The sequence below is a fragment of the Rhipicephalus microplus genome, chromosome 9 (assembly GCF_043290135.1).
Source record: "Rhipicephalus microplus isolate Deutch F79 chromosome 9, USDA_Rmic, whole genome shotgun sequence".
NCBI lineage: Eukaryota > Metazoa > Arthropoda > Arachnida > Ixodida > Ixodidae > Rhipicephalus > Rhipicephalus microplus.
Window position 1 is genome coordinate 8402784 of NC_134708.1, and position 15809 is coordinate 8418592.

The 15809-nt window shown below is 47.1% G+C and overlaps 1 protein-coding gene across 1 annotated transcript in view; it reads right to left on the reverse strand.

The window, feature by feature from the left end:
* Positions 1-2878: 2878 nt before the first annotated feature.
* Positions 2879-15809, reverse strand: part of LOC119164839 (alpha-(1,3)-fucosyltransferase C-like) — a 41780-nt gene continuing 28849 nt past the window's right edge. The window contains exon 2 of the mRNA XM_037417040.2: positions 2879-4340. Coding sequence (XP_037272937.2) covers positions 3075-4202 — 1128 coding nt within the window. The 5' untranslated portion in view covers positions 4203-4340 and the 3' untranslated portion in view covers positions 2879-3074. The remainder of the gene's footprint in view (positions 4341-15809) is intronic.

The window sequence follows — 15809 nt, forward strand, 5'->3', positions numbered from 1 at the left end:
TAGGCCGGCGTTCACTATGCTATCCTATACGTCACGCTTTGGAAAAGCGTAGTATCTGCTGCACACCTGTTGGAAATTTTGTGCAATTTTTTTATGCAGTGGCTGACGACGATGAAGAAATATACAGGAAGTGGGTATGCGCCACTGTTAATAGGTGATCAAGACCGAGTTTTCTAATTGGTTGGAGCATTGGACGACCCAGTCGTTATGCAATTCGCATTGTGTAACGCCTGTCTGTCTCTTAGATGTTCTAAAACGCTTCACTACTCATAATAACGCGATTCCTTTTCCGACATCAAGCCTGCCTAAGGCCAGTTTAGAAATGAGATCTAAGCACTGACGTGACTCAGTGGTAGGATACTGGGCAGGCGCGCAGCGGACCCGGGTGTCATTAATGTCTTTTATTGACCGAGTTTTTTTTTTCGATACTGGTTATGGACACCGGCGGCGGCGGACAACTACGGCGTTGCGCATGACCAGTGTTCTGGTCTCGTAACAGCTTTCGCTGTAAAAGTTTGGCAGATCCCACGCACCGTGGCAATCAATGTTACGCGAAGCATGCGGAGGGAAGGCGACTGTGTTGTAAATGTCTTATTGAGCAAAACGTTACGAAATGACGCTAAAGATATGTACAAATGTTGTACGCACAGACAGGTTAAACAGACGCATATTCACTGTTGCGGAACCATGCCAAAAGCAACCAGGGTATTAGCAACACCAGCGGAGGTAAGCTGATATGTAGCACTTAATTTTGTTCCAGCGAGGACGGCGGCCCTTGACACCGCTAGATAAGTGATCTTCAATGGACAGCACTTCACTTCAATTGTCGTTAACCCGACGTGACGTCTGTATGACAGTAGTACGCATGTACTGTTTATAAGATTTTATAGACAGCACTACAACCACAATTGACGTTTCACAAACATTAAACTCAACTTGAAAAGTAGTTCCGAGAACTTGGGTGGCTCTCTGGTAGAATACTTGATTGCAAAGCAGGAGGATGGGGCTACATTCCTGCTGGGACCCTGACATTTCTTTACATTCTTCGGGTCAACGCAGCCAATGTGTGTTCTTGCCGTTTTTGGGCAGATATGAAGCGTCAATCATCCGTGGCACATACCCGCATACCAGTGGCACGCGTATTCCCGTTGGTACGTGCCGCAGTCTGACGGAAAGTGTTTGACGACGTACGCGACGGATGTGCGCAGTCGTGGCCGAGTGGTTAAGACGACGGACTAGACGTACGCGACGAGATTGGGAAATTATTCGTGTCATGACCAGCGAGTTCTATTCGTCAAACCATCTTACCTTCCCGTACTAATTTTGGTTTACCCCAAGTTAAGGAGGTGATTACGGGAGCACTGAGACGTAGGCGGATAAATAGATTAATTGATTTATTGATACGTTGATAGACGCTAAAAGTGCTTGCAGCCCGCAAATAAATGTTTCGCATTTAATATGTATTTAACACTTGAGCTTCACGGATCACAAACCTTCGTTCAGTTACAGGGGGTGGGAAGGCTCGCAGCATCCATCCATCCATCCATCCATCCATCCATCCATCCATCCATCCATCCATCCATCCATCCATCCATCATGTGTGCGCCGTTCTGTCCGTACGGCCCGTCGTGGTGGTTTAGTGGCTAAGGTACTCGGCTGCTGACTCGCAGGTCGTGGGATAGAATCTCGGCTGCGGCGGCTGCATTTTCGATGGAGGCTGAAATGCTGTAGGCCCGTGTGCTCAGATTTGGGTACACGTTAAAGAACCCCTGGTGGTCGAAATTCCCGGAGCCCTCCATTACAGCGTTTCTCATAATCATATGGTGGTTTTGGGACATTAAACCCCACATATCAATCAATCAATCAATCAATCAATCAATCTCTCCGTACGTCTTTTGCTGTAGCAAGCAGGCCACTTTGTCCGTTATGAAGTTGTCCAGAATCACAACGACAAAAAAAAATTACAACATATCCGCGGAGTGTATGGTGATGAGTGGGGCGAAGCTTTGGAGGGTTTTATCGGTAAACCGTGAATTATCTGTCTGTTCGATAGATGGATGTGGCTCTACCCTTTAGATCGTGCGGCGGCTAACATCACCTAGCCGTAATACTCATAGTTAACTAACCACTAGATTTATCTTTTTTTTTTCTTTAAATAGTGAAGTTGACGACTGGTACTTTGCAGTGAAGGGTTTAATTTTCACTCGTGCATTGACTTTAGCCACCAATCAGATAACCTCCTTATAGTTAATTCTACCCTTTAAAAGTTTATTTTGACCTCCCTGTCCCTAAACCCCGGTGCTTTGAAAAACTCTGCGCCATCATCCTAAACTTCTGTTCATCCGTCCACGCTACCGCCACCTGTTGAGTGAGTCATAGAACTAGGTGGCCTCGTACCACGACAACGAGACAAGCATGTGCAGACCCACGGCGTTAAGAGCGTCGCCCCTTCTTAAAAAAATAATACTCGCAGGGTGTTGGTTTTTATGCATTCTCGAAAGACGACTCGACGGTGAAAGTCGCCATCTCCTTTCTGTCTTAATTGATGTATTGGATCCCCCCCCCCCCCCTTCCGTTGGCATTACCTCGGGGATCGGAGGCATGTCGGGCGTTACGCAGCTCACCTGACCTTCGTTGCACTGGCTCCGTGATTGGCCCACTTGTGACCAAACGCCGGCTCGTGAGGCAGTATACTCCGACACTGAGGTCATTCGGTGATTTTTCGCGAAGATTCTCCAGGATGGCTTAAAGTGCTTTGCTGCAAATTTATTTCATAGAGCCATGACATCAAAAAAAAAAAAAAAACGAGGTATTCGTATTGGAACACTTCCTTCAGTGCGCAACCATAAATGGGCAAGGAAACGTGGATACACTGTGGTTATCTGGAGAACTTGCTTATACCAGTTTTAATAGCTACATTTTTACATTGAGTTTTATTCCGTTAAAACTGTACACATTATCAAAAAATACACCTAGCACGAAGGGAAACAGTAAATGAATTGTATTGTGAATTCTCGGAATGTTTGGGATACGAGCCGAAGCATAGCCAGCCACTGATTTCCAAGTTCACGGCTTCATGCCGGCAGATCGACTTTGCTGCCACTGTTATTAGCCGTGTTCGTGCCACTGTAGCCGTCTTCTGTACGTAAGATTCCTTGTGGAAGGTTCAATTCTACAAGAGGCCAACTCGTGCACCGCCCACCCTTCCCAAACCACCACGATCTTACATCTTCGTACATGGACGTCTCTTGGCGATCGATGTGTAATTTTTTACAGAGCTCGCAGAATCCCCCGTCGGCATCAACGTCGAAGTGCTCTTTCCAGGCGAAGTAAGCGGCGTACTCCGTGTAATTTTTCGACAGTCTTACGAGGTACTTGGCCAGATGCTCGGGAGATCGGAAGGAAAGGGCGTTGATGTAGGAATGTGGCGGCGCTATTTCGCTGTACTTTGCGCCGCCGAACACGACTGGTATGATGTCGTGCCTGAGTGCGTTGAAAAACTTCTCGGTGACGTAATCTTCGCATATCGAGTTCTCGAAAGCAAGTGCGAAAAAATAGGTGCGCTGGAAGTCGCGGTAACAGGAATCGTTACGCGACGCGGGGCACTTGTAGTCGCCGCAGAGGCCGTAGACGTCAACATCCACATGTCTTCTCAATTCGGCGACGAAGCGTTCTCGTCCACCTGGAGTGACGCAGTTGCTGACGATCCACACGGCAATCTTTCTCTTCGATTTCCAGAGCGTTTTCAAGTCTTTTTTAGTACGTGTAGCATTGGTCAACAAGCGAGGTGTAATCCTGCCGTAGGGCAAGTACACATCGGAGTCTCTCCTGTACGTCATGGTCCAGTTAAACATGCCGTATGTGAACTTGAAGTCAGCGAATCCGGTATGCGGGGGTGATTCCATCAGGAAGAAGACCCACCTCTGCCAGGTGAGGCGCTTTGACGGGAGCTGTGTGATCTTCATGTTCCGCATATGGAAGACGACGGCGTCGCTGTCTTCAATGAGACAAGGGTCATTTGTGATGAGACACTTAGCTGCACAGTTTCCCACAAAGTCTTCGCCGATTCTGGTGTCGTCCAGTGTCTCGGACCAGACACTAAAATATATGGTCCACATAAGTATCCGCGGCAAGACCTTCGTGACGTTGCTGTTGCTTGGTGAGTTAACGAGAGGGCAAGCGTGATCCACGGCCCCTGGCATCCTTAGATATATTGACTGCGTCACGGCGTAGTAACACAGGAACGATGCCGCCAACAGGAAAACTAAACGCTTCTTCTGAACAAGGGTTATGACAGGGCACCGGTGGTCTGAAGGCTCCCGGGTGAGACATGCTAAGACCTGCAAGCAGCAAAAACGAATAAAAGTGCTGATTAACTTGACACAGTCACCCCATCAAATTATTTACAGGCCATAGAGGCACGCAAACGTTTTTTTTTTTCGTTTTACACACATTTATAACCACTGTGTAATTCCTGAAAGGCCATGCAAGTAAGGAACAGAAGCGTGACCAGTCGAGCAAGAAACAGCTATAGTTATTATTTGGTTTCGATACGTGAAACACACACGAACACTGTGATTATAGGGATAGAAGTAGTGAAAGCAAACAGCTCATGATGCTATTGACATGTCATAATGAAAAGGCTCTATTGCAAATTAGATGAAGTGCGATATATAAAACCTACAGCCTCAACCCACAACCTTGGCATCATCGATGCCGAAGCAGTGCCTTCGGTATACTCCCCGCTAGCGAGCTTTTTCGTCCTATTTTGTCATTTTCCGTCAACCACATTTTATACAACTTGAGAAAACAGCCTACATATCACAGCCAGTGTTTCACTTCGCCTAATTATTCGTTAATTCTATACGGTTGTGTCCCATCAGCATAGGCGTGTGCAGGTTTTCCGCGGAGGGGTTCATCTCCCTCCCTATTCTGCATCGCTCGAGTCCAGCGAACATGCTTATCAATTGACGAAAAAAAAATTCCGCAATATCCACGAAGTGAATGATGATGAGTGGGTGAAGCTCTGGAGGTAAATTTGGCGTATCATGAATTCTCTGTACGTTTGGTCCACTCGATCATCATGTAAAGGCGTGACGAACGTGGGGTTGGTACGAAGCATACACGACATTATGTTTTATTCGTCACTGAAACGGTAGTGACATGCGGCTTCTGTTGACCCTTTATTATAATCGTTTTGTGCTCAGTGAAGGGATGTAACAGCGGTTCTTGGATTAGATGTGCCGCGATTTTTTTTTTTCATTTCTGCTGTACAATGGTGTTGGCGCGGGATTGCTTGTTTCTGATGATGGAGATGGTCAAATTGTTGTCGAACCACAGGCGGTTGCAAACCTTGCAGCTGTGGCCGAAACTGAGATCTAGAAAGTCGATCGCGCTTGAAGCGCGCATCGGCGCCACCTATTTCAGGTAGCGTTCGCTTCAGGCGCTTAGCTGCAGCATCCCTCGCCCGTAGTTCCTCAGGACTCAGGAGTGGTGACGGTGCGGACAAGGGATGCTGGCTCCACTCCCACGTGTGGGAGTGGAGCGAGCGCTGCAGAGCCGTTAGCGGGCGCTCGAGTACAAGCGGCTGGCATAAAAATGACGCGATGACATGCTTCTCACGATGACCTGCCTTTGGCTTTACGGAAGATGGGGAGTAAACAGGTCTTGGAATGCAACATCGGGGTCCTCAGCCACCACTATCTTCAGACGCCTGCTTGACCAGACCCAAGCTAAATGTATGGAAACAGACCCTCACTGGTAGGTGACTTAGAATGTCCGCCCCCCCTCCCCACCTGCGCCCTCGGGCCCACGCCTCCGTCCATCAAGGAAGAGGGCGAAACTTTCATTCAAAACCAACGAAAATGGTTTTCTCGGTTGAAAAAGGCGACGACGGTTAGTTGGCCAGAAACCCCTGTTCCTCGGCGCCTGCCTCTGCTCGGCCTCTGATCAAGACCTGCTCGGTCTGGATCACGGGGCGTCATGATCGGGGATAATCAAGGAAACGGGGCCCTCAATCTTCTTACCCTCTTTTGTTTATTCATGAAATTGTAAATCTGAGCATTTTGAAATATGCCATGTCATTCTTGTTCTTGCTCACCTATTGACCGTGGCGCATGCCCACTGGGGGGGGGGGGGTTCAAACGTCCCTGTATGCATCACGTCTTTTTGCACTCTCGTGATGGCTTGGTGTCATTCAGAAAATGCATATTGTGCTCATGATGTCAAGAGCAGTCATTCTGATTTCTGACATGTCGCCTTAGAAGACGACAGCAATGAAGTGCGCGCATGACTATACAGACGCTGTGTCACGAGCGCGAGCCTTGTGTTGAACGCTGGCCAGTAGTGACTCGAACGCCCGAGCTACGATTCTGAACCTGTTCATGTTTCTTGTAGTTAAATGAATCGTCTAAAGCCACAAGCGGCTGTACAGACGTAACAGTTTCGAATACATCCCATTAAACCCTATACAACACATATAAATGCTGATTTACGCCAAGCTACTAAAACGATCACGTTTGCCTAAGACGTAGGTAGGTAGATAGGTGGGTGGGTTGGCAGGCGCGTTGGCAGGCGGGTATGTTTAAAGAGTCAAAAGGTCAAAATGTGTTCAGTTCACCATAAAATGCTTCGCTTTAAAGCCGGAAAACAGTACCTTCTGATCCGCCCGGTCCATGTGTTAAGATGCGCAGAACCACAAGGCTACCTAGAGCAGTAGTGTTGACAATGGACCTCTACCCAACGTTGCTGGATATCTAGTAAAGTTGACCTCTACCGGGGTACGTCACTGCTTGACGTCACTGGCGCACGGGCAATGCGGCGGTTGGCAAAACCGCAGAAGGGAACTTTATTGGCAAAACACTCCCGCCAGTGGCTGAGTAGAGTACAGTCGCTCGGTGCTTGGGGTAAAGTGACCTAGAATAAGGAAAGTGTCCAAAGCGCCGGCTCCCGCGTGGGCATTTTGCGGTGAACTGCCGCGCCGCGCCGCTGCTGCGCTGGACCCATTAAAGTCCCTACATGAAACAAGTTTCCAAGGTAGCGTCACTCATTGTCCTCGAGCCGTCCTCCTCACTGTCTCGCTTACCCGTCCCTTTCTCTGCCATCCTCGTCTGTAATTGGTGCATTCTTTTCACGTGATCTTGCGAATGGCTGGCGGTGTCATTTATTATTCTGCAAAAGATTCAAAACGAGTACGCATGCGCATATGGCTGGAGCCGGTTTCTCACCGTGACTCTAAGGCGTAATCGTAGCCATGACAAACTGAAGAGGGGGGGGGGGGGGGGCGTTTCATTTGGCGCCAAGTCGGCCAAGATTGTTTCGCGGGGCTCGTTCACTGAAATATCCGAGATTTTCAACAATGCCCCATGGGTTGCCGTAAAACAACAGAAAGTGTTTTCGCTCTCTTCGACTTACCTAGTGCTATCCGAAATAAAACGCCGTGAAGTGTAGCTATGAAACATTTCAATGCACCTTCAGGAACATTTCACGCTTGACCAGTTCGAGCCACTTTCTCTAGAACGCAGAATAAAGGAGCCGAAACGCGCTCTTTCGGGACACCTCACCAGTACAACTCGCTTTTCAGGAATATCCGTGCACCGCACCAGAATCACCTGGCATCATGATGGGCTAAAAAAAAAAACCGTCATCGCAATGCTCCTATTCAAGCGTTCGTACCAGTCTGGCTGTGGCTTTTCCTTGCGTGTGCACAAGCCGGCTGTAATCACTCGTCACAACGTCATGCCCAATGGTCACTGACAGCAGCAGGAAGCGCGTTTACTGTGCCACAGCACGAACAAAACAGGTTCGGAAAACTGGATGCGAAACGCCATGGCTAGTGGTGCCAGTTGAGTAACGCACATCCCGCTGTCTCTTGTTGCACCGTTTATCTTCATTAAGGTAACCGTTTATTCTACGACTAATTTCGCTCTATTTTGTTTTATTTGCATCTATTCAACGTAGCGACTAAACCCAAACATTCGCGTTTTGATGAAAGTTTTGAACATTCTAGGGGGCGCTCCATGAACATAGGCGAGGAGGAAAGGGAAAGGTGCCGCTACCTTGGAAACTTGTTTCATCTAGGTACCTTAGGACCCATGGGCTTTCCGAGCTCGGGAGCTCGCTGAAAGCGAGGGGCGTCTGCGACGCGTGGTAGTTTCTAAATGCCTATGTCTATGTCAAATGGCTGTATGGCTATGTCTAAATGGCTATGTCAGGCATCCGGCGTTGTCCGCAGCGTCCGCGGTGGTGTCCGCGCGCCGGCAGATGTTATCTCTCTGCTCTCACTCGCTCTCCCATAGCAACAGCTGCGAGCGCGTGCTTATCCTCGCCCCTGGCCAGGCGCTGCCCAACAACGCCGACTAAATTTCAAAGCCGAAAGACTGCCGCAGGGACGTCAAAGGTGGGGGGCCCAGTTGCTCAACTGAGCATGCTCAGTAAGACTTTTTTTTCCACATCTTTTATTCGGCCCAATCAAGCCGCAGCAGCTGCGAGAGCGGGAGCGTTGGTTCTCCTAAAACGTGAACGAAACACAGGCTTTCCGCCGCGTTCGTGGCGTAACTGCCCCCCCCCCCCCTCTGACGTCACTGCGGCAGCCTTTCGGCCTTGAAATTTAGTCGGCGTTGTGCCCAAGCGACCGGAGCTGTGGAGCGAGAGAGTGTAGGGAGTGTAGGTTCAGTGATTCGCCGCTCTTTCCATCGCCGTTCGCTCTCTCTCCTCCATGCGTCCCTCTTTCCCGTTCGCTCGCGCCTCACTCTCGACCGTTCGCTGGCTGGGCGCAACACAAGAACCCCCGGCAATGTGTGCTCGAGGCGCCGCAGTGAAACGCCAACGCCGAGCCGAGAAAGCTTTTTGTTTTGTTCACCTCATAGTATTTTTTGACCGAGCATGATAGCTCTGGAAACGCATACCACGCTTCTCGCGACAGAAAAACGCCACGTGCGGTGAACGGTGCTATTGGCTGTATGGAAAAAAAGAGAAAAGTGAGACCCATAACTGTCTACATCAGGGTGCGACACCTCAACAGTAGCTCACAAGGGATGGGGGTGAAGAGGGATTAAAAGGATAGGATTAAAGGTATAGAGCGAGAAAGAAAGGTGCGCTGGGACAGTGAGCGAGGGCATATCGAGGGATAGGAGAGATAGGAAAGATGGAAACACGGTCACAGGAGTCCGAGGACGGGGCACCACTTGCGAGAGCTCTTCTCGGCGTCAGGAGATGACGTAGGGCGAGCCCAGTCGGCCAGAGCTACGCTGACGTCGGAGATCGCGAGCGCACAACCGGTCGGCACGGAATCCAGCGAGCCTCTCGCGTGCGAAATGCCGTTATGGACGATATTCAATGCATTCGCATTTCCTCACGATTCCCTTCGGAAAGTGTGGGGCACTTTTACTTTGGCTTTCTACACAGGTCACTTGAAGTCTACTTAACTTTAATAATGCGGTGTGGAACGCAGCTTACCTATCTTCAAGCGTTGTGTTGGGGCTTGGGCAGCCTGGGGCAGTGACAGAATGCAAAAACTCATGTGTCAAGCGGTATCAGCGTGGCCTAGTTCCAGTGATAGTGCTTGAAAACATTGGTGCATGCGCAAAAATGTGCAAAATGAACGAAGCAAAAACGTGCAAAATGAACGAAAAGAAACTTTTGTTTGCACAACTAATTGCCAATGGCATGCGCAAGCAAGAAGTAAGAGTAACAAAAAAAAAGAGTAAATTACACGCTCAGTGATCTGAAATACTTCGCCCACCGACCGCTTCGCTCACGACTGTATACGAGCCCCAGTGCTCATGGTCACCTGTTGTTTTCTATCTATATGCACCGCTTTATTCTATAATTTGTTAGCCTCGACTAGCACTTTCTTGCGAACAGAGCTCACCGGGAAGACGTGAGGGGAAAAAAAGGAAGAGTAAGGATGGCCGTACGATCGCAAGATTGTCCAATTTTCGTTTCTGAGGTAGTGTACAAGGCTCAGTGAGCGCAAAACTTGAGTCATGTTCCGACATTTGAAAGAAAAGCATTGCCAGGTAAAGTTATATTACTCCACAAGTTCGTGCATAAAAGACGCATTATAGAAAATGGTCTACCAATATCCAGATATATAATAAAAGTTACAAATATCCGTAATTCTACTGTACAATTTGAATAGCTTCCTGAACAAAAATCCGGGAAGTTTACAATTGCGAAAGTTAAATATGCGAATGAGTTTAAAAAATGGCCTCAAATATACAGATACCTTCGTCCGTTCCCGTATGACGAGTCTGATAAGCGCGCGCGCTGGAGAGACCAAGCTCCGTGCAGGCGGCAGTTCGTGGAGGAGACGACCTTGTTTCATCTAGGGGCCTTACCCAACGCGAGCCCGTGGCGCCATCTCGCCACTTATAACGAAAATGAGCTAAAGTTTTGAAGCTCTGAAGACTGCCGAACGGTGTATGTTGTATATAAATGCCTTACCGTTAGCAACATAGCATTCCAGACAATTTACACTGTGGCGAAGTGGTTAGCGCCGTGCGTTGCGAGTTGATATATTTCTGGCTCGATTCCGCGTGACGGATGCTTGCCTTCTGTTTCTAAAGACGATAGTCTTTCTTAGGGACCTTCGATGAAAAAATTTTGGTCTGTCTGTCCGTCTGTCTCTCTGTCTGTATGTACATTTGTCTGTTTGTCTGCCCTAACGATACCCCAAAAGGCACCAAACGGCCAACCCCATCCGCAGCGCCCACCAATATTGCCCAAGGTTTAGCGTTCATAGTTGTGCGATTGTCAATTAAAAAAGCAAATATTGCGGATATCTGAGGCGCCATAACAGCATGGTTATGTTTTGCATGTCTGCCTTTATATTAGAAGAAACACACACAAGTAACTCTAAGGACTGTAGCGTTTAATGCGCTGCGCTGACCGTGCAACGCGATGCTCAAGAAGGTGTTTTCAACGCTTTGCTACGACGGGACGGTGGTGGCACCTGCCAGTCGCTTTCCATTCAACACCTTATCACCTTCGTGACTGGCGCGAATCTTTCTCCGCGGTCACGCACGCCTTCGTTTTCGAAGATAACTGCCAGATGGCACTCGTGTGTGCCTAGATGCATGCGCTTGTTCGCCTCCGTTACACGCTCGATTTTCTTGCGCAAAACGTCAAATAAGCGTTTTGTTCACTCTCTCCAGATGCAAGACTATCGTCTTTCGACGACATTTACAGTGTGACATGTAGATTCGGGCCAATTTTTTGTTTGCAATTTCTTAGCATATATTTTCAACATCACTTCTGTGACGCAAGTACGTCAGTGGAGCTGTGGTGGACGCCGGCACAAAACACTTTCGTGTTAGAAACTAAGATGCAGTGTGATTCTGAAATCGTTGACGTGTGTCTATGCAGATGTTCTTCGTACCCCGTAGATAGAAAGCGTCAGCTGCTATGAGCTCTCGGCGCACTTAAAGTGGACGTCCCGGCAGGATGGCACAATCACCACACCCATTCTGTTTTTCTCAGTCCAGTACACTGCGAACTACAAACATGGATCGGGGGACTACACCGATACGCGCATTCAAGCGAGTAATAGGGAGTGGAGAGGGTCGCTCCGTCCCAAAGACATTTGCAAGTTCCGAGTAAACGCTCACAACAATGTCGGACCATCGCCGCCTTCCGAGCCTTCGTGGGTGTGGTGTGGCACTAACACGGGCGTTCGCCGCATGAACCCCGAACGTGTGATCGCCCGTTGGGACGACTCAGGCAACCTATAGTTGTCTCGCCTGAAAAGCACTATATATATGTATATACAAACCCGCTTTCGCGTACATGGTGATGCACCACGCCGACTTTTAGAGTGACCCGAGCTGAAGCGGAACACTGGTCATAGACCGGAATCAAAACAAGTTGGCCCTAAATTACTTTTGCACCACAAAAGTTCTGGCGCTATCTGGGCGGCAGTAAAAAACGCTTGGAACAAATTGAACAAAACAACGTCCTTAAAACTCAACCGAGGACCATTGCTAACACAATGAACGAGCATTTCCATTCTGCCCAGACTGAAACAAACGGGCTGTTCACGAATGTGACTGATATTTATCCTGAATTTATATCTTGCGAAGGCGTTCTTGCACTTCTGCTGGATATAAATAAAAAGCCGTCAGAAGGGCCAGACCTAATTCCAAATGCTTTTTTGCGCCGTTATGCCGAGCCGATATCGCACATTTTGACCACCATCTTCGTTTATGCTTGCGCCACTCAGTCTTGCCTGATGATTGGCGCCTAGCTCGCGTTGTGGCTGTCTTTAAAAAAGGAAATAGCTTGAAAATGGAAAATTATCGACCCATCTCACTAACATAAACCTGCTGCAAAATTTTGGAACACATAATCGCCTCTTTTATTAACAAATTTCTGGAAACAAACAGCGTCCTTTCCGAGTTCCAACATGGGTTCCGCAAAGGCCTTTCTACCACTACTCAACTTGTTACAACCACTCATGAAATCGCACAAGCTTTAGATTCATCCAGCCAAATAGATTTAGTCTTTCTTGACCTCAGTGAAGCCTTTGATCGCGTACCCCATGCATAAACTACCCACTAAGCTTTCTTCTCTGGGCCTTCCTGCGTTTATAATTAACTGGATCAAATCATATTTAACAAACAGAACACAGTTTGTGGAAGTCGACGGGTGCGCATCTGAAAGACTTGGTGTGACACCTGGCGTTCCACAGGGCAGTGTTTTGGGACCGGTTCTTTTTTTAATTTACATCAATGACATAACATCTGCTATTGACCCGAGAGTTTCCATAAAATTGTTTGCAGACGACAGTCTTATTTTCAAGGAAATCACGGGCACCGATGACCAAGTCTTGTTAAACAGCAGTTTGGCGGGAATTGGTCAGTGGTGCACTACCTGTTGTGTGAGCTTGAACGCTGACAAAACAGTTCTACTTCGCGTAACGAAGAAAAAACAACCCTTTCAGTTTTCCTATTCATTAAATGGTGCATGCACCAGTGGCAGAAAAAAGCCAGTACAAATACCTCGGGATAACGTTCACCAATACTCTGTCGTGGTCAACGCGCATAGAAAACATCTGCGCATCTGCCACACGCAAGTTAGGCCTTTTACGGCATAAACTCAAAGCGTCACCAACTAATGTCAAATTACTGGCCTTCAAAATGATAATACTTCCTAAACTGCAATACGCTTCGGTCGTATGGGACCCCTTCCTTAAAAAAGATAAGTACCGGCTTGAAATGGTGCAAAGACGCGCTATACGCTTCATTTTCAACAAATATAGGACCACCGACTCGCCAACTTCTCTAATGCTGGCGAATAGCATTTCAACCCTGGAAGATAGACGAAAAATCGATAGGCTGAAACTGCTGTTTGCTCTTTATACTGGTTCCACAAAGGTAAATGCATCGGTATACATTCAGCCATTTCAATCGCGCCCCACGAGACATCGGCGCACGCACAATTTGCTTCCATATCGAGCCCACACGAACATGTTCAAGAATTCGTTTTTCCCACGTACAGTATCGGAATGGAATTCACTGCCTGAAGTGGTTTTCACATCTCAGTCTATTTGCCATTTTGAGCGTGCCATATTGTCTGTACTGTAGTCTGTACTCCACTTGCTTTACTGTTTATCGCAATTGTGAATGTATAATAGGGAGATAGACTCATCACCGTTGTTCTGAAGGTCGTATTAACCTGCGTTTAAGCTCACCTATATATCTCTGTATAATGTACTTATCTTCTGTATTTTGTGCACATCATTCATCTATCTCGCTTACGTGTGTTTTTCACTTAATTTTTGTGCCTCTCCTGCTTGGTCTTTTTCAAGACCGCAGTATGTTGTAAATAAATAAATAAATGGTCTGCGCAAGAATTACCCTTACCGCATCTCAGTGGAGGCGCACAACTTGAGAGGAAAAGCACGGGTTGTAGCCAAGGATGTCCTCGTCAGCCCAGGTGACAAGGGGCAGGACGCAAAGGCCAAGTGATCCAGTATCGTAAACATGGTAACATTCGTCCTTGCTGTCATCCCTGAATTTATCACGAGAACTTGTTTGTGGCAACAGGCATAGTGTGTCCGGGAGGCAATGTGAGCTCTGTCGCCATTCACTTTGAGGTCGTTTCAATAATTAGCAAAAAAAAAAAATAAAAGAAAAAACGAGACGATTCACACAGAGAGGATTGACAAGACCGAGAAATTTGAAGTTTTTGGGCTCTTCACTCCCTAATAGTGAACTCAAATAAACTAAAATTAATTCAATTTTACTTTTGCACCAAAATGCTCAACAATTAACAGTATGTCTTAGCGGCTCTTATACCAAACCATCTGTTTCATTCATCCTCAGATGGCTTCTTCGGTCAATTATTAACAATAAAGTAAGCGTTGAACAAATACAGTGAACTTCATTTGAACTAACTTCAGGGGACCCCTGAAAGAAGTTTGTTAAACTGAAGGTTTGCTGGACTGAAATAGCTATGCTGCAACTTGTTATCAACAGACAAGGTAGCGTAAGTTTTTAAAATGAAATAGGAACCCTGCTTACTGTAATGTAAACTTCTGCTATCTAGCTTGTTTTGAGAAACATTTAGTAATCTTTTGCTGCATTTGTGCACTTAAAAGTGGTAATGAATACATACATTCAGAGGTCAGTGGTCATGAATACATACAATCACTGCTACCCAGCTCTCATAAACCTTCTCAGACACACCTGGGCAGCGAAGGGCATTACTTTTTTTTAAGCCTGTGCATCTATTCGTGCTTCCTCCGCAAAGGTTACTTATTCCTCCTGTTCTTCCTGAGTTAAGACGCTCGCTACGATCTCTTGTAGACAGAGTGGCGCGGGTCTGTCTCGACGTGAGAGCCTCTCAGGAGACGTAGTTCCCAAAACGCAAACCGATGTCTGTACCCATGCAGCGTTAAAAAATATGTATGACGTGAGAGACTATAGGTGGTGCCATGATTTTTTCCCCTAAAGCTGAAATGCACTCTGCGATGATATTGTTAAACTATAAAACGTTTTAGCACAGGGTCCAATGGCGCTTCGGTGCGGACCTTCAAAAAAAAAAAAAGTTCGTACAACTGAACAGTTCATTTAAGTGATGCTCGTTTAGGTGGAATTTTACTGTATATCATATGCAGTTCACAATATTGCGCAACTATTTCAAGACTAATTATTTATCAGCACCGTGATAAAATCATCGAATAGTGTTGATTAAAAGGAATTGAATCAAAACTAGTGATGTTATTTTTTTTATGGTAAAGTACTGACAGAAACGACTTTCAAGACAGTAAATTGTGGTTATATTTATAGTAGTTACCAAGGGTATCTGATTAGATTTGAAGGTCGTAGATAAATTGCGAACACCTCTCGAACATCGATCGGTAGAGAAGGCTGACGAAACGTGTCAAAAAGGAGATTTTGGGCAGTTACACACTAATGGTGAGGAAACAGCTAAGCTTGCGGACAATCATTCGTCCTTTCCTTTCCTTCAAACTCGCGCCACTCCCATATCACTCTTACTACCTTTTCCCACCACTTTGCTATATCATGCTATACTTTACTCTATCCCCTTCTTTTCGTCCCCCTCACCTTCACATCACTTTTCCTCACTACCCTTTCTGACTCCGCCCACTACACAAGGCTCTTCTATACATTACCCTCTCCCTTCCCTTTCGTTCTTCTCAACCTCGCATCACTGCTCCTCACTATACCTTCTCCCACCCCCCTGTTATGCCATACAATGCATGGCTGTGCCAAGCTTTACCTTCTCCCATCCTCCTTTTCCTCATCACCTACGCGTCACTGCTCTTCACTACTGTTTCCCATCCT